The sequence below is a fragment of the Abrus precatorius genome, unplaced genomic scaffold (assembly GCF_003935025.1).
Source record: "Abrus precatorius isolate BTA unplaced genomic scaffold, Abrus_2018 Scaffold2, whole genome shotgun sequence".
Lineage (NCBI taxonomy): Eukaryota > Viridiplantae > Streptophyta > Magnoliopsida > Fabales > Fabaceae > Abrus > Abrus precatorius.
The window spans coordinates 25,157,909-25,180,216 of NW_020874362.1; the positions used below are offsets into that span (position 1 = coordinate 25,157,909).

Below are 22,308 nucleotides of genomic sequence, written 5' to 3' on the forward strand. Positions count from 1 at the left end.
ATTTTATTATTTACCTGTTTAAAAGATATTTGAAAACAAAAATGTCTTTCTCACATAACGTGCGAGATAATGGCATCATTTTGTGTGGTTGGGTATGCCGATGATCACCAGCGCATGCCTCGTGGTACTTTATAATATTTTATTTCTTTTTCTTTTATTACGAGTACATTTGACTAAATTAACTTTAAAATATTTTTGTGGTGCATGTTTAACCTGTAATACACTGTTTTTTTAATCTCACTTGTTTAACAAATTATTATCTAATTATTAAAAATATTTTAAAATTTGAAAGGGATTCAATGACCTCAAAAGTAATTTTTTTAGACTTATTTCATTTAATAACTTTATATTGAACATAAGTTAAATAACTAAATTATGATATGCTATCTCAATGATTTTAGATGGATCAAGTATTCATAGACTTTTAATTTAATAACTGATTTGATGAAATTTTAATATTTATAAAAAAATCATTAAGAAAAAGAAAGAGTGACAAAACTCATTTTTAGAATAATGGATCTATATTCTTACCTTATCGTTTCCAAAATGAGAACGTTCTTACTTTTCATTCAACTTCTTGACTTTTGTAACCAAACACTGCTTGGCTTTTTCCTTGATACATTAAATGGTCATATCCATCCATGAGAGAACGTTTTGGACGTTTCTATTATTAGAGCTAGTTTAGCTTCTCATTAATTATTGGGCGGAGCAAACTCAAAGCATATAGTTTTCATCTTCAATGTGAAAGTAAGAAATGTACAATCCTCAATTATGGATCAAACAAGGTCAAGGGTAGTTCAGCATCTTATCTTGTACAATAACGTAGAGCTATATATTCTTGATCCGGGCTTGGTTTTGCGGCCAAATATTTTCTGGTTGAAGTTTCAATCAAATACACACTAGCATAATGGATCAATTCTATGAAGAGATTGAAGAGCCAGTGAGTCCTCCAGGACAGTATTTCAACAGTTCGGTGATATGTTCATATGTTTTTGGTTTTCTTGAAGTAGCAGTTCCAATTGATGATTCACAAACTATCTCTTTGCTTAAAGATGTCTTCCTCCCAATCAACCCACGCTTCTCCTCTATCATGGTCTCTCTCTAACTCTTCCATTTATTTTTACATTTTCTCCAGGATCACTGTCAAATTTAATTATAATCCTAAGTGATATAAAATAAAATAGTACTACCCATTTCAAATTAACGCCCTCAATAAATGCGTCATGTTAGTTTAGCTTTTTGTTTTAATTTTTCAATTGGGTGACCACAGGTAAGAGATGAAGATGGTATAATGATATGGAAAAGGGTACAAGTGAGGCCTGAAGAGCATGTAAAGGTTCCAAAGTTTCCTGAAAGCAATGGTTCATCTGGATTGTATGACCAATATTTTGATGACTATGTGTCACAGATTTTAACCGAACGTACACCTCAAAACAAACCATTATGGGAACTTCATATTATTAAATACCCAACAACTAATGCTGCAGGCACATTAATTTTCAAACTTCATCAGGCACTAGGGGATGGTTATTCCCTAATGGGTGCTCTTCTTTCTTGTCTTCAAAGAGCTGATGACCCTTCTCTACCTCTAACTTTTCCTTCATCATCAAAGTCACAACATGCAAAGAAAAGCTTGTTTAAGAGGTTACCTTCAGCTACTTCCTCATTTTTCAGCTCTATATCAGATTTTGGATCAAGTATATTGAAAACAAGAGTGATTGAAGATGACAAAACTCCTATAAGGTCTGGATATGAAAGAACCGAATCTCTGCCTTTTACCTTGTCAAACATATCATTATCTCTTGATCATGTCAAAGTAATCAAGTCCAAGCTTGGAGTGGTAAGATTAGCAAGATCAATTAATTATGTCATATGGTTAAGTTATAGTTAATAATTTTTCTAACATGTTTTTAAGAATACACAATTAAAATTAATGTATAATATTTTTTATTAAAAATTATATAGTAATACCGAACTCAACATATTAATATAATATTAACTGCTACAATTTTTAGTAAAAACATATTATTTGTATTTCTTATAGTGTATCATTAACGCATTAGAAAAATCGGTAGACTAATTAATTATTATTTTTTGACATAAGTGCAGACAATAAATGATGTGCTTACTGGGATGATTTTCTATGGGATTCGGCTTTATATGCAAGAGATTGACTACATGGCTAAAACATCAAATGCTACAGCTGTGGTAATGCTCAATACAAGAAATATCAGAAGTTACCAATCAGTGAAAGAGATGCAAAAACCTGAGGTCAAAAGTCTTTGGGGGAATAAAATTTCTTTCTTACAAATAGCTATACCAAAGCTAATTCAATCCAGAATCTCTAACCCTCTTGATTTTGTTTGGAACGCCCAAAGATTAATCAAGAAGAAAAGACGCTCTTTCAGTGTTTATCTCATAGGTCTGCTCTTGGATTTGGAGATGAAGTTAAGAGGCCCCGAGGTCTGTATATGAAATAATGGTGTTTGAAAGGTCTTTCACAACTTTATTGATTTTTTAAAAAATAACATATCACTCCAATAATTTTTTAAAATTTATTTTAATATTGTAAACTTAAAATGATCATATAACAAGTTAGCACTAAATTAAATTGTTTATTAAAATAACAAAACTAATACTCTTGTTTTTTCAGTTTGATCTTTTATTTTTTAATATATTTTAATCATTTACCTCTTTATCTATTTTAATATAGTTTAATTTATTAATTATGGCTTCATGGCCAAATTAATTAAAAAAATCTCAATTTTCTTTGATAAAAAAACTGTCATAATTGACAAATAAAATATAAATTAAACAAGAAATAAATGATAATTTAAAAAAAAAGGTTAAAAGACCAGAAAACTAAAATATTAATTTTTCTTACCTAAATATACCAGTATCTATTTATTTTAGATTTTTAAAAAATAAATTTTAAACCATTCAATATAATTAAAATGCATATTTAAATAAATTTCAATCATTCCCTGTTCATGTCTTCTCTGCTTTATTATGTTCAACTTTCCTAATTTGTTATGTTGGTGTTTCAGGCAATAGCTAAAATCATCTACAATACTCTAGGAAACTCTAGTGTTGTTATCTCCAACATATTTGGGCCAATGGAACAAATGGCTTTGGCAAATCATCCTATAAGTGGTGTGTATTTCACCATGACTGGTGGGCCTGAGGTATTTATTAAATTATTATTTTTATTTATTTTCGGGAGTTTTATTATCTTAACTTTTCTTCCAAGTCACATATTTAGTGGATAAGAAAATGCATGACAAGCACTTCTCATAATCCATTTTTCTGTGGCTGCAGAATTTAAACGTAACAATTATGAGCTATGTGAAAGTAATAAGAATCACCTTGAGAACACTAAAGGGGTTCATAGATGAACAGAAGTTAAAGTTTTGCATGGAAAAAGCCTACGAAGTCATATTCAAAGCTGCTATGGAGATATCTGAGATGCCCAACAAAAGTTAAATGTGACATATACATTTGTAGATGCTGATCTTATTTGTCTTTATATAAACATGCATGTAGATTAAGATATAGATATGCAGAAGATGCAAAACAAAATATAAATTATCCAGTAAGTCACACATTCAAATAAAAAACATATAGCTGCTTATATATTGCATTTGAGTCTAGCATATGAATGCTCTTCAGGCAATGAAGACATGGAAATTCAGTGGAACTATTCAAATATTGTTACTCTCTCCTTTCAATAAGTGAAATGATATTTTTACAATAAATATGTATATTTTTTTATAAATAAAATTAGAGGAAAATAAGAAAGAAAAAAGAGAAAAAAAAAAGTATCAAGATAACATAATAGGAAGAAGTAGAGATAACTTTATTTAAACCTGATATTAGTTTTTGAAGGATACTTAATCTTTCAATCTAGTTGTCAAAATATATTAAATTTTATTAATTAACTCTTTAAATAATGATGTAACATATTTAATATAACGCGATATACTAATGTTTTTCTAACTAGATATTCAAAATTCGTTAGCATACCATATTACAATTAACGTGTAATATTATCATACATGCGAGAGCTAGTTAATAATTTTTAATAAACTATTTAAAATAAATAACAAACTACATATTTAAAATAAATTTTAATATTTTTCTTCTTTTACGTTAAATTAAAGGATTCTCTGTTTTTTTGAAAAAAAATTGTTTTAGTCACATTAATTTGTTGTTATAAAAATTTGATGTGAAATAGTATAACTTGTTCAAAAGCTTCTCACTTTATACTCATTAATTTTTGTATGAAATTATAAGAAAAAAGACATTATAAAAAAAAAAAAAACCAAATGAGATGCAAGACAAGGGGTCTTTTAATTCAGTGTGTCGAATATGAAATAGCGTTAAAGATTTTGTGAAATTTTTTTATTATATATAACATTTTATTCAACTCAATCAATATTATCTTTTATAAACAATACTTATAATTCAAAAAAAAATTTAAAAATTAATAGTATACTTCTTTCATTTTAAATTAATTATCATCGGTAAAAAATTAAAAATAAATAAATATGATTTTAGGATTTTGGTCAAATATTTATTATTTTATTCCATAGTGAATGCGTTTTTTCTTAGTTAATATGTGAATTAGATTTTTGGAAAACAAACAAAAACATTATTTTGCAAATTAAGATATTTTTTTTATTTTCTTAGTTTTTATAAAAAATCTTAAATATCAATAATTTAAAATTAAAATAATAATATTTTATTAATATTTTTAAATGATATTTACGATGGAGTGAAATTGACGTGATTTTGATTAAATGTGAAATAAGATTTATATTTAATATGAATTTTATCAAATAATAAAAATGTATTCGATAATGATATATAATAAATTATTAGTATTTAAACTATTTTCACTTTATTTATTTAATGGGCAGTGGGGCTGTTTCTGCAGGTAACGCTTTCAGCATATCTTCTAGCTCTCTCCACGCCCTTATCAAAAGTAACCACTTCATTTATTTTTCTTATCTGTATTTTTACCTTTCACATTTTATTTTAAATAGAATTTTAGTTTTTTTAATTTTAATTACCGATATTTAATTTTTAAATTAATTTTATCATCTTAAAATTTTATTTAATAATTACAAAAACTCAACTTAGACCTTAATTTATACAAATTATAAAAATGTATAAAATAATTAAATAACAAATAAACTACTTATTACATTTTGTATATTTTGATTAATATATATAAAGTAATAATATATTAACACTTCTATTATATTTATTTAATTATTAAATGAAAATTTACTCTGAAAACTTAATTTTAAAATTATTAAATAAAAATGATGAATTTTTATAAAATTATAAAGAAATTAAGAAATTTCTGATATATACTTAGATGATAAAAAATTAATAATTAATAATTTTTTATTAAAGTTATAACATTATTATCAATACATTAAATTTTATAATTTTTAATAAAATTTATAATATAAAATCTTATTATATATCCTTAAATACACATTAAAAAACTATCGTGAGATGGGGACACTAGCAAGCCATAAATAATGGAACGTTTCCTCGCAATAATTAATAATGCAAATGTGGCATCAACACATCATTACGTTTCCCTATTTGGCGAGCCACATTTATTGTGTCACTGTCTTGATAAGTTGATATTAAGGTGTGCAATATAATTAATTGGAAATTAGTCCAAAAAGTCCCTGAAATCTGAAAAATTAATTCAGCATACTTTTGATTTCAAGTCATTAACTTTTAAGATTGAATTTAAATAATTTAAATAAAAATAATATTATTAAATATTTATTTATTATTTCAAGAATATATGCATGAATCAAACCAAACAAATATTTGAAGTGGTTTTTTCGATTATTTGTTTATTTTTTATAACATAGTTTTAAAAATATTTTTATTTTTACATTAACTTCAATTTAAATCAAATCAGTGATTTAATGAGTCTGTAAAAAATGAAAAGTAAAGAGAAAAATACAAATGAAAGGAGTGAACTTGTGAAAAAACAGTAATTTTGTTAGTAGACAAATAGAAACAAAAGAAATAAGTGTACCACATATTTATGAAAAAAATAATAAAATTTTAAAAATATTTTTCATACAAAGATATAAAAAAAAAAAATAAACAATTATAGATACAATTTTAATTCAGTTGATTTATTTTTAACAATATGAATTAAAACTAAACCAAATTATAATAAAATGTTGTTGTTGTTATTATTATTGTTTTATTTTGGCATGATGTTTTTTATTTATCAATTTAAAAACAGTTCAAACGACTCTAATTTTAACATCCATTAACTCATCATTTCTCTTCATTCGTGCACTCCTTTTCTCTTATATGTATATATTTAAAAATGATACATATTTTTTTTTATAATTATTATATTTCAAATCTTAGATAGTAACGTGGAATTAAATTTAAGAAGATCTCCTAGCTTTCTTTAATAGTTAATTTTCTTAGTTTAATAAGAAAAAAAACATAGGTTCCTTCGTGAAAGTGCCATTTAGTTACTTAAAAAGTTATTCTGACTAATATTTTGTCCAAAGAAAAAACACAAGTATGACTTACATATGCGATATAAGATTTTGTTAAAAAAATATATTTTAAAAAATTTACTTATAACTTTATCTATATAAATATTTTATTTTATTTTATTAAAAAAATAAAAAAATTATTAAAAAAACAAATTTGAATAATAATAATAATATAAAAGTAAAGTTGCACAATTATTTCATCTTCCTTTATATTTGTTAACTTTGTTTAGGAGCTATTTAGAAAAAGTATTGGAAGCTGCGTAAAAGAAGCTATATATAATTTAGATAATTTGAGCTTAATGTATTAATTAGAGTTTAATTTTTTATTGTATATATACATTTCTTTTATTAAAAATAGCTATCTCATTTCAGTAATATTTTTCCGAATTTTATTATATTTTTAATAATTTTCTTATTGTTTTAATAGATATTAAATAAAAATATATATATATTTATCATCTTGAAAACATAAAAAACAACAAGTTTTAGAATTATTCCTAGAATCATTTAATAAAATATTATAAGCTTTTATTATTTTATTTAGCTCGTACTTTAAAGTTCAATCTAGGGTCGGTTCGAGTTGACCCTTATATCCATGACCCGACTTTGACTGATGGGTTCATTGTTCATCAATTCTCAGCCTCCAAACCCTATCAGTGTAAGAGTGCTCCGTCGCGTGTCCACAGCTCCGTCGTGATCCTCCGCCGTTACAGTCGTCATTTCAACTTCCAACTTTGCATTTGCTTCTAATCCTACTTGCACCGGTTTTTGTTCTTTTCTTATCTTCTCATTCATCCTCTGTTCCATCTATGATTTGTTCTTTGTTTTTCTTCTTTGTTTTTATTCGTATCCTGCAATATGTTATGTGCGTGTTTTGGGACATTTTCGTTCGGCCACTTTTGAAATCACGGGAGCATCTTAATCAGCGTTATTGTTAGGATCAGTGGAATTATTATTCTTCAAACTTAATTTTGAATCTACGAACGTTATTGAAAACACACGTGATTCGTTCAATGCAAATCTAAAATGATACACTGACATTGCAATGTTTGCAGAATTCGATCTTCTGTAAGCACTATCTATCCAAGGATGTATTTGTTGCTCAATGATTTGGTTACTTGTTTGTAACGTAAGTGTGTGATGCATTGTATCTATTGTGTTATTGTATTTGTAATATGCTTTAGGATGAATTTGAATTTTGATGTTTCTTCTTGCTGTTGGTCGTTTTTTCTTTTGGTATTTTTAAGTTTTAAATAGTCGATTTAATGGATACTTGATTGTTACTAGAGGGTGAAGTTATTGGTCATCTTTTGTTCTCTATCTGACATAGTGATTCTGCAAGTGCTTAATTTGTTTTTTTTATGCTTCTGTTTTAGGTATTAAGGTTCTAATAAGAAAAGGTTGATATGGAGCTCACTATTACACAACCTGATGATTGGCATCTTCACCTCCGTGATGGTTCCCTTCTAGAAGCTGTACTCCCTCACAGGTCATCTCACTTGTCATAAGACACAAAAAAACACTCAGTGATAGCCTACTATTTCCTAATTTTTTGAATGACATCTTTGTATAGTTTGGCATTCATATTGTTTACGGCATTCCCGCCGAACTTCATGAGAATTCTGATTCACAACTGTTGTTCCCACAGTGCAAAGCATTTTGGAAGGGCTATAGTGATGCCAAATTTGAAACCACCCATCACTACCACAGCTGCTGCTGTTACTTATCGAGAGTCCATTTTGAAAGCAATACCTAAAGATAGCAACTTTACTCCTCTCATGACACTTTACCTCACAGACATTACTACTCGAGACGAGATTAAACTTGCAAGTGAGTTAAATCAGTGGGATGCAAATTAAAAAAAAAAAAAACCTGTGAAATATGAAAGAGAAACAAGTTTTATTATATCAGTAAGGTTAAGTTGTCCATCCATTTCTATATAACTATTATTTTTCTCTTGGGCCATGATTCCAAGACATTCAGGGATCATTTATCATTTAATTAGATTACACCCTCCATGATTATTGAGTTTTGTTCCCCCCCAATTCCCTAATAATCGTAGTACACTACTTGATTATGCTACTCACATTGACAGAAAAAAGTGGGCTTGTTTATGGTGTAAAGTTGTATCCTGCTGGTGCTACAACAAACTCCCAAGATGGTGTTACAGATCTTTTTGGAAAATGTTTTTCTGTTCTTGAGGAAATGGTTGAGCAAGGTTTACCATTATTGGTAATTTATTTATTTAGTTCAGTTTTGTTTATTTCTTTACATTTTTCTCCCCTCTCCACCCCACCCCCATTGTGTGTGTGTGAGTGACTATGTTTATTGTTCTTACATTGATGTATAAGAATGTATTTCGTTCCATATTCTGCCATGCTTGCCCTGATCAAAGATTTTAATTCAAAATCAGTTTTGACTTCTGACTAGTCACATTTTTCATGAATTAATTGTTTCACCTTTGTAATATAATGTATTATTTTGGCACCAATTTTGAAACATATTCACAACGAAAACATCTACTAACACTTCAACCCTTAACTATGAGCTGAGTTTTACTTGTGGCAAGTCAAGTGTGGCCTAGTGACATGTTCCCTTCTTTATTATTGCCTTTTATTTATATGTAAGACTTAGAAGTTTACATTGTGCTTTCTTATCTGTGAATCAGTATACTTGACAGGTTCATGGAGAGGTTACTAATTCAAACGTTGATATTTTTGACCGGGAAAAGGTCTTTATTGAAACAATTTTAGAGCCTTTAGTTCAAAGGCTTCCAAAGCTGAAGGTTGTGATGGAGCATATTACTACCATGGATGCTGTTAAATTTGTCGAGTCTTGCAAAGAAGGTATTATAATAAATTTCTTGGAAGAGCGAATTTATCATTGTATTGAACTTTTAGTTGTAAAGTTAATCTCATGGATTGCTATATTTATTAGGTCATGTAGCAGCAACTGTTACACCACAGCATCTTCTTCTCAATCGTAATGCTTTATTCCAAGGTGGCTTACAGCCTCACAATTACTGTCTTCCAGTGCTCAAAAGAGAGATTCATAGTATGTAATTTTGTTTTTCTGCATGTACAATCTAGTAAATTCCAACATCTTTTTGGTGCTATATTAGAAGTTTTAGTTTACAATTTGAAACATTGATTCTGTCAAAAACAGAAAAAATAAAATAATGATTTAAAATATAAGAATCATAATTTTCTTGTGTTGTTACACTGCCTGCAGTTAATTAATCAGTTTCCTTACTGATTTGACTTTCATGGGAAAAGATAAATATGTTTTTCAGTGCATTGAGTGCCTGTGATGTTTGAACATTTTTACACTTTTATAAATATTAATTTTGCTGCAAAGGGTAGTACACCATCCCATTGAAGAGTTTCAGACTCTATACTGTAGTAATTCCTAAGTTGGGTTGAGGAAATGTCACTAGGAACATGGGTCATCATGTTGATAATTGTGCTACCAAACTGTACATGTGTTGGGCATCTTACCTTGGGTTCATTGTTTCTTTCTTTTTTAGGACAGGCTATTGTTTCGGTAGTCACTAGTGGAAGTAAACGATTTTTCCTTGGAACTGATAGTGCTCCACATGATAGGCGTAAAAAGGAATGTTCCTGTGGATGTGCCGGCATATACAACTCCCTGGTTGCTTTATCACTATATGCCAAGGTTTTTGAAGAGGTAACGCTTACATTATGATGCTTATAATATGCCGAACTTTGTATCACATCTTTTCACTAATGTGTATTTGGGTAGGTTTCAGAAGGAGGATTTATGTTCAATTGGAATATCCCAAGTTTCTCTGAGATTGATTAGTATTTAAATTTTTTAGTGATTAGAAACGAGAAATATTATTTCCAAAAGGTTTGCAAAACAAGCTAATATTATTTCTAAAATGCCCCGTGTTGGCATTTCTTAATTTACACATGCATTTCTCATCTGTGCTTTATGGTATGACAGTATGCTTAATTGCTTATGTATGTGAAGCTATGCATATTTTGCATGCTTCCTTCTGAGAGTGGGTGGCGTTTAATCTTAATTTGTTATATGAAACTGTGGCATGTTTTAGGCCGGCGCACTTGATAAGCTGGAGGCTTTTACAAGCTTTAATGGACCTGACTTCTATGGCCTCCCAAGAAACAGGTCAAAAATTAAACTGAGGAAAGCTCCTTGGAGGGTACCTGATTGTTTGTCGTTTCCATTCGGAGATATTATTCCTATGTTTGCTGGTGAAACCCTTGAATGGGAGGCATTGCCTATTTGATTTGCGTGCCCTTCTGAAATTGCTGATTGTTTGAGGTTGGAATTTATGTAGCGTTCAGACTACGATGAGGCGTTCAGATTGTTCTCATTTCCATTTTCCTGGGTCAGGTGAATTTCAGTATGAACCAGAGCAATAAATTTCTGTCTCTTGAGATGGGCATTTATGTAGCAATAAGAATTTGAATAGACATTTTTGTCGTTCTTAATTTATCAATCAGGACTGCACAAATTTTCCAGATTTTTCTTGTTTCCGTTTCTTGTTCATAGTCACAGCTGAATTTTAGTATGAAACGAAAGCACTGATAGGTCATATACGACACTGTTACTGGGACACGACAAATTTTAAAATTGAATGGCACATGTAAAATTCAAATTTTTATACCCTAAATTTTTTGAATTAATGTAGCACTAGCAAACAGCAAGGAGCTTGACGGAAAGACTGGGATTCTCTAACACATACAATCCTGAGTAATTTTTTTTATATAATGTCAAAGATTGAAGTGAATAATGCTTGCAATTTCAAGAATCAAAGTAGTGATTTACTTCGCAGTCTCGAACATCGACTTACAATGGATAAGGATACTGGTTGGCAAGATTTTATCACTTATAAGCAAGATTCTTTATACATTTTTAATGTATAAGAATTGAGCCAAAAAATTATATTATTAAGTAGAAGATGCCGTTTACCTGTAAGGTCGTGTGATTGGTCATCTTGCTTTTACTTTATGTGCTGAAGTTTCTTGGTTAATGATAGGGTTCTTTAAAATCTCAACTAATGATCACTTCAAGCCTCCGAGGTTTTGCTTAACACGGTTGATAAATGTTATTCCCTCCACAAGGCCTTATCAGATATGCACTCTCCCTTTACTATTTGAATTTCCCTTTGGTTTCGTCTTTTCTTCTTCACGTTTAGTCTTTAGATCTTTCTTCCCTTCAAACCCTTCCAACTTTCACCGACGGAATATTTTAAGCCCAAAATAGAACCTGGCCAACAATTCCATGAAACTAACTAGCACTAAAAAAATTTGACCAGTATAGCACTAAATATAATAATTATTTTTGCGATCTAATGAAATGAATCACTTCTATTTTTCTAGTTCTACAGAAGGCCTTTCAATAAGCTAAGACCTCACAAGTCAATGCTCTGATTCGTTCATTGCCGGCCCATTGAACATTGCCCTTTAAGAAATATGAATTTCATAGTCAATGTAATGTAAGTCGTTTGTGCATACAAAATCATGGATGTTGCCAGACCTAGCTAGAAAAACTCGTTTAAAAAACATAACAAGAAGCAAAATCACAAGAAGAAGAAAAACTAGTAAATAGCTATGGAATTTGAAAACCCCAAACATCCTAACTGTTGACATTATGCACTTTCATATTTTATATAAGCTCTATTGATTTAATCACAGTTAAGGATTCCGGTAATTGTGTAACATGTAGCCTGTGGCGTTTAAATATAGAGCAACAAATGGATAAAACTGATGGATCCCTATCAAAAAAATATTTAGTATAGCAATACAACTTCTAAGAATGGAGAGAATAAACAATTAGATAGGCAATTACGTTTCAGAATCCTCAAGAATCAGGTTTCCACACAAGACATACCAGAATCAACAATAAGTAAATCCCTAATTTTGATGACTATGGATATCAAGCTGTAGATTCACTGGAATTTCTCTTCTAGAGAGGGTAAAATCCAACATAAATCATGCTTAGGTTACTTTATATTGGTACTTTAGGATGAAACATTATATAACGTCACATATAATGTTTTTTAAACATATTTGAGTTTCTAAATATAAACATTATATGCGACATTGTACAATGTTATGCTTCTATCTTTTATTTTATTTTATTTTGTATACACACATCTCACAAATATATCTTAAATATAAAAAAAAACCCAAAATAAATTTAAAAAGTTTAAAAAGTTCCAACTAGCTGTGAAACTCTGTGCACGGTAATTAAGGCACTTGGTACTCATCTTTCTAAAACCAGTAAATGATACGTTCTTGTATCAAAGACATTAATTCAGGATGTCCATTTTTGATTAATCTGGCAAATGAAAGTAAGAAAGCATACTAATTCTGTCGTGTACACAAAGGACTTTGAAACACCCAAAGAGAAAAAAGAAAAAGCGGCGCAAGTCTGAAGTTGGAAACATACAGAAGGAAAGTATCAATTTGGCCAAAATAACAAATATCAATTTTCTTTTTCCAAAAGCTTTTATATGTGAATATTTTTATCCTTAACATTCTTTTGCGAAGTCTTTAATTTGGGCTTGAAGTTTGGAAAAATTGAAACCTATCTTAATTGCCTTACTAACTATGCTGTAATTATTTTAAATAATAATATAGGTGCAAAGATTAAACTCTTAACCATGTAATTGTAAAAGCCATGATGACTCCTTAACCTCTGTGGTTTTGGAAAATTAGTTTTTTTCTTTAGTTCAGAGACACTAACAATGGGATTTTTCGTCTTTTCGCTGATATTCGTATACTCTCTTCATAATATCTAACTGCTTAATTAGCAAAAATGGATGCTTATCAGGGATGAGGTTTTGCATGCTAACTGCAGCCTCGTAGCGAGTACTTCACATGAATTTCTTCCCTAATGCGATGCATAAAATGTTAGTTCTTTCTACTTTTTCCACTCTAATATTACCAACTACTAAAATAAAATAATTTATAAAACGAAAATATATTTATAGCATCAGCAGCAAAGCATAGACACGTAAACATAAGTCAATGCAATATACAAGCTTTTTTTTTTTCTGTTTATTTTCACACCCAAATCATACTCATTTATAAGATGTCAAATTTCAATTACCTGTCAATATGTATGCAGCACGTTATCAATATTTCTTTTTTGGACAATAAAATGAAAATTATACACGTTTTAATACGTTTCCTCTCTCTCTCTCTCTCTCTTAAATTCTAAACAAAATGATATTATTATCAATAACCTAACAGATTTCCACCCACCATACAGAACCCTAGATGTACACTTCTTAAGGATCTAAGCAAAAAGCATTTACAAATTTAGTTTGGCTCCTACAAACTTAAGAGTTGATGTATCTAGCTTGCATTACTCAAACCCTATGTTGAAAAAAACTGCCTTGAATTTGAACAGTTTACCTGATTTGCCTATTGTTTCTTACAAAGACAGGTACGTTGAACAACGTATGAACAAAAAAGACTGGCTTAATTTCTTAATTAGAATTGAATTTTTCTAATTAATTATGTTACTTGGTTATATTATGTTTCTAAAGTTTTAGCAAAGGCCAAAAAGCAGTGATGCGAGATGTGGACATTTTCTAATCTCAACCCGCAATAATCCAATCTTGATCATTTAAAAACAATTGGAGAATGGGAAACAATATATATTTCATAAATGAAGTTCTATTGCATCTTCTTCCGTGTACTGTCTAATCCAAAGAAGCTATATCTGTGATTATTTGCATCCATTTATCTTCTTTTGGTTCACTGTCTTTTCCAACATTTTTAATTTGCTTACTGACATCAAATAGAACCTCATATTGACAGAGTTGTTTAGAAGAAGGTTATGAAATTTGTCATTTGGATGAATTCAGTTGATGATCCGAGCATTTAATTAATATGCGTGCTTTAAGGTTTCAAAACCTGATTTTTAGCTTCAGATGTAAAGGGGACATATAGTATATAGTATGCATTTATAAGACAGTAGTAGTTGATGAAACTGACCACCGTCCACCTCTTAATTGTACTTGCTACTATCAATTTAATTTGAGGCGATGAATTTAATTTTCTGAATTAATGTTGGGAGTTGAAAATTTTAGAAAAAACAAGATAAATCATCTTATTGTTTAGTTAATTCTCAGTCAAAATTATTGGAACACAGGTAAAATAGGTGTATAATTAAGCTTGGATTCTCTCAGACATGATTTTTATCTGGTCAATATAGGTTACAAAATCTCAAAAGTTAAATTGATCTTTTCACGATAATTGAAGAGGGAAAGACTAAGGTTTTGACGTAGAGAAGATCATATTCGTTAATTTGATGTTGTTTTGTGTCACGGGATCAGAGGCCACGATTACTCTTAAAACTTAGCTAATATTAATGTTTTCTGCTTATTTTACAAAACTTTTTTGGTAAATACTAATTCTTTGCTTATCAATGTAAGATTTAGAAACTCCACATATCATCAGTACCATATTCAAAATCCCACAACTCGGGCTGAATTTCCACGTCACTGGACGATCCATTCACAAACCTTTTCAATCTCTCACTTACTTTGGTTGCTCCGAATTGAAGAAAGGATTGCGGAATCTGCATAAATCCATAAACAAACAAAGAAAATTGATTAATTCATTAGTTTCTTAAAATTAAAGCAATAATATTACGAGTTAAGAAGACCAAACACATGAAAATAAGACAAAATTTCTATATTCATCTTTAAGTATTGGTATTGTTTTATATTAATTAAAATTAGAATTTTAAATCTTCTTCAAGAATGAAAATATGAAGGTAAAATTTAAATACCAAGTATGATATAATATATACATACCTCTGCATGCACAACATGAAGCACTGAATCTCCAGCCAGTGAGGAATTGGCACTTCTAACCTCAATTTTCTCTTCATGCAGCATTCGAATGATTTCATAGAAAATGAACTGGTTATCTAACCCACACGTGAGAACAACTTCTAGAGAAGAACCCATTTCGTGAATCTCAAGTTGTGGCGATTTTGCAAAACCCGCTGCAGCAAAAGCACTACTTGAGATGTCACCACGTGATCTTTTCCTTCCCTGTAAGCTCTCTTTCTTCTCCTTCGCCATCTTCACCCTTGCTTCCAAACTCTTGATGTAGTTGATTGCCTCGTCTACTTGGTCAGGCAACGGCAACGCTTCCTGCATTGAATCACATCAACTCATTAAATATGATTTCGAATTCAAATTAAACACTGCACAGTATAATTCCAAGAAGAACAGAATTTAGATTCCAGGTGTTGTGTTATGTTTCTTTACATATATTGTGTTAATGCCACCAATTTATGTATGAACATGTTAATTATAATAAAGATATAAAAATATAAAATTAAATTTTTAATAAAATTTTGTTATTATTAATTACTTAAATTTTAAGCTCTTTGAAATTAATATCTTTTAAAAAAAGACTAGAAGGAAGATTCTTAAGAGAATTTAAAATTATTTTAATGTGACTCCATGCATGAAATATGGCTGACATGAAGAAAGAAAGAAAGAAAGAAAATAAAACCTTAGGGTTATAGCTAGGGAGAAGAGAGTAGAGTTTGGAGTAGAGGATCTTCATCTGGTTTCTTCTGTTTTTCTCAACAAGCCTTCTTTCAACCTTGGTTGAGGAGGGTTGACTTACTGGGTGATCCATGAAAATGATGTAATATTTTCAACCTGAAATTTTGAGGAGAGTTTAGGAGGTTGATGTGCATTGAACAATGGCGTGAGAGAGTATGAGTAGACATATATACAGAGAAGGGGAGAGTAATGACAACAAAACAGTGAAAGGGCTGAGTGTGATTGATGGAAGTGAGAAACTGAAAACGTCACAAGAATGACGTTCGGGTCTTGACTATGCAACATAGCATCTGAGTCATTTGCCGTCGAAGTAGAAAGTTCAAAGGTCGAATACACACGTGCTTTTTCGCACTTTCCTTGTCTTGTCTCTCCTTATTCCTTAATGGTCTGTGGCACCGCGTAACCGCATTACTGTACTTCTGGTCCCATCCTATCATCCCTATTTATCTTTTTAAAAATAAATATATGTGCTTATTATCAACAAAATTTAAAAATATTTTTTTAGTAAATAAATAATAAATTTTAAAGAAAAGAATAAAACAAAAAAACATTTTATAATTAAAACAAATTATATTAAAAAAAGGGATACTTTTGTAAAATTAAGAAGTTTGATATTTAACCAGTGAAATTTTTCAAATGAGTAATATGTATTATTACTATTGTTCAAATGACCAAATTAAACTAATCATTCAACCAAATAAGAGAGATTTGAGATGTAAGGGTTCACATCATAAGTTAATTATAAATTTGTGATTAAAAAAATATTAATTGTAAAATGATCATTTTTTCATTTGATATTTTTATCCCAATGTTAGGAGTATATCACGGTTAGTGGTACTCGTATATTAGTTTATGTGTTCTGAACTTGTAGTCCGAATTCTTAAATTTTAAAACGAGTATTAACTATTATTATTTCATATTTAAAAATATACAAAAATGATAAAAGTGTAAATATTTTTTATTAATGAAAAATTGAAATATATATAATATTTTTTACTCATATTACAATTATTTTCAAACCCTCTTTCTTATAATTATAATCCACTGTATTTTTTTATTATTAAAAGAACAAAGTACAGATTGACAGTCATGTGGTGTTATTCAATACACGAGTGTATATTACATAAACTCATGAAGTAATGTAAAAAAAAATGTTTTATGCTCACGTTGAGTGTTTAAATAAAGTCATGGATGAAAATGTTGACAATATATCTCTGTCATAGTTAATTACGTATATAAGAAGTATTAAACAAAAAATGTTGCATTATATGCCTTTAGCATATGCTACTGCAAATTAAATAAATAAAAAGGAAAAGTAAATATTATCATTCTATGATAGTTTCAAATATCAAACAAGTAGAAAAGAAAAGAAACAATATTTACAGTAAATTTAATTAGCCAAATCATCGTTGCAATCTATATATGCTCTTATTAATCTCAAATTAGGAAAATTAACGAGACTCGTATATTTAGTTGCTGACTGTAGGTAAATTTTGGAATCTAAATGGTAAATAATTGAAACAATTGAAAAACGAAACTTAATTATGAGGCTGTTCACATTGGGGAACGGTGACCAATTCAGAAAACAGATTTATAGTTTTCAAGCATATGGTTTAATGGACCCATAGAATGACCATAGAATGACAAGCCCAGGTTTTACAGTCTTTACGGCTGGTCAAGTTAGGGTTTGAAAACGTTGCATGATATTATTGTATTATGCATTTGAAGATAAATATAAAAGGGCATTAATGTAAATACCTAATATATGTACGTTAACATCTTATTTTCAAACATTATTTTTAATCTTACTATATTGTATGGATGTATGTAATATGATGGAACGTAATTTTATGTTTTTTTTTTCAACGGAGAATAAAGGTGTTATTTAAGGAAGTAAAAACAAAAATAACATATTTATTTAATTGAAAATATAAAAAAAATTAATATTTATTTTTTAAAATAGTTAAAAGTGATCAGTTTAATGTGTGTTAAATTATAACTAAGGAAAATTGCGTTGAGTAGTATTTGATTTAAGTTCTTGAATATTTTTAATTATTTTATAAATTTTATATTGAATTCATATAATATTCTTAAATATAAAAATATTTTTTAATAAGTACTTCTAAATTTATATTTCAGGACATTGATTAATAATTTTCAAGATTAACTAGTAAATATAATATTTTTAGGGACAGCCCGTGTGTGTGTATCTTAAACAAGTTTAAGATTAGGTTTTTCTAAACTGAATCAAAATTATAGTAATTCAATCTAAACTTTACTTTTTAGTTTTGAGATGAAAAGGTATTATAATTAGTTTTTTAAATTTATTTTTAACTAAAAGTAAATTTAATATATTTAATCTTTGTTGAGACATCATCAATCTAAAGTAATATTTTATTAATTTTAATTTTGAAAAATAGTTTTTCTTAAAGCAATGATTAAATTGTTGACATTATTCTATAAATAATATATGCTTTTGAAAAAGAAGACTTCTTATATGACCAAATATGTCAATTGATATATTATTTTTTCCTTGTATAATTTAATATTTTCTTTTAAAACTTTCAATTCTAAAAATAAACGAATTCATCAAATATTTCGTGTATTTTTTTTTATTAGTGCAGTTTTTTTTTCAAATTTTTAAAAATAAATTCATTCTATTTAATCATTATGTTTCAAGGAACATTCAAATTTGTTTTTTTTTTTTTTTCAAATTCACACTAGTTAATGAATTACAGAGATAAATAGTTGTTTAAAAAGTTTAACTCAACTAAGATTATTTCGCGACTGAATAAAAATATGTTTAAATCTTGGTTTCTACATTCGACGGTGTCTCACATTGAGAGAGAGTACTTCTCATCTTGTATAGTTGAACTTATTTATTTTATTGCAAAATATTTATCATTTTAAAAATAAGAAAATGTTCGTTATTTGGTATTATTATTATTATCATTTATTTATATGTCATTAACATTTAAATAGTTTTGTAAGAATAGTTATAATTCTTTTAATAACAAAATTTCAATAATATAATATATAATTTTGAAAACGTTATCTTGAAAAGAGAAAATAATGAGTAGTTGGTGTGAGTGGGGAGAAGGAAACTGGAAAATCCGAGGAGTCAAAATATGGGGTGAAGGGAACGCAGTACGGTATTGTGCGGAGATGAACGATGGTCATAGTCAAGGCTATCTCGCGCTTTATAGATGTTATCTGTACAATAAATTTGCTATATTATTATAAAAATATTTTTTAACTTAAAAATGCTTATATTATCATAAAAAAAAAAATTGTATGATAATTGATAACTATATCAGATAACAGTGTAAAGAAGAACATATTAAAATGAGAATTTATGATGTGTGGTGAAACTTCGGGGAGAGAGAGCAATGTGATTTGGGTGAGTGAGAACTGAGAAGAATGATTTGACTTGCACTGTTCCAATTTCGGTGCTACACATAACACAACACTTTCACATTCACATTCACATTCTCATTCTCATTCTCATTCTCATTCCTAATAATATCTCACAACTTCACTGCTCTTTCTTTCTTCTTTCTTCTTTCCTTCCTCTCTCATTCTTCCTGTCAGCAATTCAATTTCAACCCTCAGTCCTTCCCACTCTCCACCCACACAACATTGTACTCCTCAAGAGTAACATCTCTCACATTTTTGTTGTTCCACTCATTTTCACATTTAATAAGTGTTACATATATCCTAAAAATTATATTCATTTTTATATACATAAGAACATATTGGTCAAGTTTAATTATTTAAATTTTAATTCCTAAAAATATATCATATAGTTTAAAATGATAATTATATCGTGTGCATCTTTTATAACATATATTTATGAGATATTAAGGCTATTTTAAAAAATATATTTTATTTCTTAAAATTTATTTTAATAAAAAATATTAAATCAGTCCATTTATTATCTTATAATACTTTATATTTATTTTTAAAATACTATTTTTTAAACTTAAAATTTAATTATTTAAAAATTTGTTAAATTACATTGAAAATCATTAGAAAGATGCATTAATATTATTTTATTTTTAATTCCTTAGCTAATATCCTAATAGCATGTATTAGTATTCACTTTCAAATTAAGATTAATATTTCTATAAATTTTCTTAATTATTAAAAAAAATATATCATAAGTTGGAGTTCTATTACGTGAAATTTGTAAAATTAAACTTACGTGGATGACCCAACAAATTATGGAGTATTTTAGTTATATTTTTAGCTAACATGAAGCATCTTTAACAATGCCTGCTTTATAAAATAAGAATAAAAGTTACTAAAAAATACTAACAAAGAACATAATAATCCTCTCAAATTAAGTGTATCGCAAACTTTTCATACGTATTGATTAAATTAAATTACTGTTGCATTGCTTTTAATAACTTCATCCGTGATTCCTCCTCTTTTCCTCGAAACTGTGGCGTCTCTTTTAGGCTTGGGACTTGAAAACTAAAGTTGGAGAATATCAACATTAGTGCATAACGAAGAAGTTATCATATAATAAAGATATGCATTTAGAATCAGTATAACAAATCTTTTTCAGAATAAAAGATTGAGCTGCTGGAAAGCATCTATGATTTTTACACTATAAATGCAACCGTCCAAGTGTGTTCTTCCTAAAATAAGCAAAGACACTTTTCTAGTTCAACTTTATTGAACAGACTTCATCTTCATCAGCTTCATTGACCCATGTCTTCATTCAAAAACAACTTTAAAGACAAAATTGTTTGTCTGCTGAGATATTATCGATTCATACCATTGAGCACAAAACTATAACAACATGACTCACCTACGTCAGAAGAGTGCAGTAAATCAAAACTATGTAGAGAAAAACTCAAAATAAGTAACAATTTTATTAAATATTATAGCAGTGATGATAATAATATACATAACATGGACAATATTAATTAATATTTTATTTATTGTTTTAATTTGTATTATTGGTATTTTTCAAAAAGTAATAATATTAGAACTTTTTAAAAAAAGCATCTTCAATCTGTTATACTATTATCACTGTAAATATTTTCAACAGTCTATTTAATTTTAAATGAGATGTCATTTAATAAATTTTACGATTATTATTTCTCTTACGATGCATAAAATTTAATATAGTAAATGTGAAAGAACAGAAGCCGCCATAACAGCATATACATGTGTCAAAATATTAAACTAGGTGCCAGTACACTGTTAGTTGCATCAGATACGTTAGAATTTGATTGTTTACTTTACAAATTCTAGTTGAAATTTTAACTTTTAAATTTACGCTTAAATATTTAAAATTGGGAAATTTTAATAAAAATAATTATTATTTTAAAATTACAAAAATATAATAAATCGTTTTTAAAAAAATTATTAATTTTAAATGCTTAAATTCAAAAATTAATAAAATTAAAAATAATTGATTAAAGTTTAATTTGTATTGATGTGTTTTTGGGGTTTCTAATTATTAATGAGTAGATCAAATTAGGTGATTACGTAGATAGGAAAATCGTTTTCGAAAAACAGTTGGTTTGACTGGATTTCAAATCCATGTCGAATTTCTCATATGTATTGGTAAGGGGTGAAAGCGAGTTTAGGTACACACGTTTACTCTAAATTTGGTCTTCTCTTCATAATAATTAATTATAATATTTATCTTTTGATTCTCTTTAATTATTATTATTATAGAAAATAGAGATTAAATAAAAATATAATATTTTAAAATATTTTTTAAATTTTACATTATAATATGTTTTTTTATTTACTATTTTCTTCTCTTGATGTTGAGATTTAATTGTGTATATGCAATTTAAAATTAGTTTGACAAAATATTTATTTTAAAAAGGTGAAATTACAAAAAAGAAAACGAAAGAAAAACGATATTTTTTTTTAGGGAGGTAGAAGGATGGATTATCATCTTTAATTTAGTTAATCTATAATTGAAGTGTCATCACATCATTATACTTTTATGAAAATTTGGGTTAAAATAATAATTTATCGTTTAAAATATCAAAATATTACTTTATGAATCTTTTAAATACTAATTTATAACAAAATCAGTTCCTAAAATTCCCTTTATTCGAGCATTTTAAAAAAAAAATTTAGTTATAGTCTCAAATAATGTTTTTTATAATTTTATATGTTAAATTTTTTTGCTGTTTT

General features: G+C 28.1%; 3 protein-coding genes across 5 annotated transcripts; 2 read left to right on the plus strand and 1 right to left on the minus strand.

The window, feature by feature from the left end:
• Positions 1-859: 859 nt before the first annotated feature.
• Positions 860-3,784, plus strand: LOC113857769 (O-acyltransferase WSD1-like). The gene is made up of 5 exons (XM_027489956.1): positions 860-1,093; positions 1,271-1,840; positions 2,110-2,463; positions 3,048-3,185; positions 3,319-3,784. The coding sequence occupies exons 1-5, from the start codon at positions 908-910 to the stop codon at positions 3,481-3,483; spliced, it is 1,413 nt and encodes a 470-aa protein (XP_027345757.1). The 5' UTR covers positions 860-907; the 3' UTR covers positions 3,484-3,784.
• A 3,369-nt stretch (positions 3,785-7,153) lies between these two features.
• On the plus strand, positions 7,154-11,150 carry LOC113858942 (dihydroorotase, mitochondrial). Of its 3 annotated transcripts, none has more exons than XM_027491750.1 (8): positions 7,154-7,212; positions 7,931-8,043; positions 8,203-8,384; positions 8,650-8,786; positions 9,235-9,400; positions 9,492-9,608; positions 10,081-10,241; positions 10,630-11,150. In XM_027491750.1, exons 2-8 carry the CDS (start codon positions 7,961-7,963, stop codon positions 10,822-10,824), a joined length of 1,041 nt encoding a protein of 346 aa, XP_027347551.1. In that variant the 5' UTR covers positions 7,154-7,212; positions 7,931-7,960; the 3' UTR covers positions 10,825-11,150. The 3 variants fall into 3 exon arrangements, with proteins under 3 accessions (XP_027347551.1, XP_027347550.1, XP_027347552.1); XM_027491749.1 differs by having other exon boundaries at positions 7,196-7,318; XM_027491751.1 differs by lacking the exon at positions 7,154-7,212 and adding an exon at positions 7,622-7,683.
• Positions 11,151-14,990: 3,840 nt separating this feature from the next.
• On the minus strand, positions 14,991-16,213 carry LOC113859683 (transcription factor bHLH162-like). Its single transcript, XM_027492394.1, has 3 exons — positions 16,085-16,213; positions 15,373-15,717; positions 14,991-15,134 (listed from the first exon to the last, which is right to left on the minus strand). Exons 1-3 carry the CDS (start codon positions 16,211-16,213, stop codon positions 14,991-14,993), a joined length of 618 nt encoding a protein of 205 aa, XP_027348195.1.
• Positions 16,214-22,308: the final 6,095 nt, after the last annotated feature.

Coding starts and splice junctions, on each gene's coding strand:
- LOC113857769 (XM_027489956.1), top strand. CDS start 908: ATGGATCAATTCTATGAAGAGATTGAAGAGCCAGTGAGTCCTCCAGGA. Junction 1,841..2,109: donor TCAAGTCCAAGCTTGGAGTG/GTAAGATTAGCA, acceptor ACATAAGTGCAG/ACAATAAATGATGTGCTTAC. Junction 2,464..3,047: donor TGAAGTTAAGAGGCCCCGAG/GTCTGTATATGA, acceptor TTGGTGTTTCAG/GCAATAGCTAAAATCATCTA.
- LOC113858942 (XM_027491750.1), top strand. CDS start 7,961: ATGGAGCTCACTATTACACAACCTGATGATTGGCATCTTCACCTCCGT. Junction 8,044..8,202: donor GAAGCTGTACTCCCTCACAG/GTCATCTCACTT, acceptor TTGTTCCCACAG/TGCAAAGCATTTTGGAAGGG. Junction 9,609..10,080: donor GCTCAAAAGAGAGATTCATA/GTATGTAATTTT, acceptor TTTCTTTTTTAG/GACAGGCTATTGTTTCGGTA.
- LOC113859683 (XM_027492394.1), bottom strand. CDS start 16,213: ATGGATCACCCAGTAAGTCAACCCTCCTCAACCAAGGTTGAAAGAAGG. Junction 15,718..16,084: donor TCCCTAGCTATAACCCTAAG/GTTTTATTTTCT, acceptor GATTCAATGCAG/GAAGCGTTGCCGTTGCCTGA. Junction 15,135..15,372: donor TTCATGTTGTGCATGCAGAG/GTATGTATATAT, acceptor GGATTTATGCAG/ATTCCGCAATCCTTTCTTCA.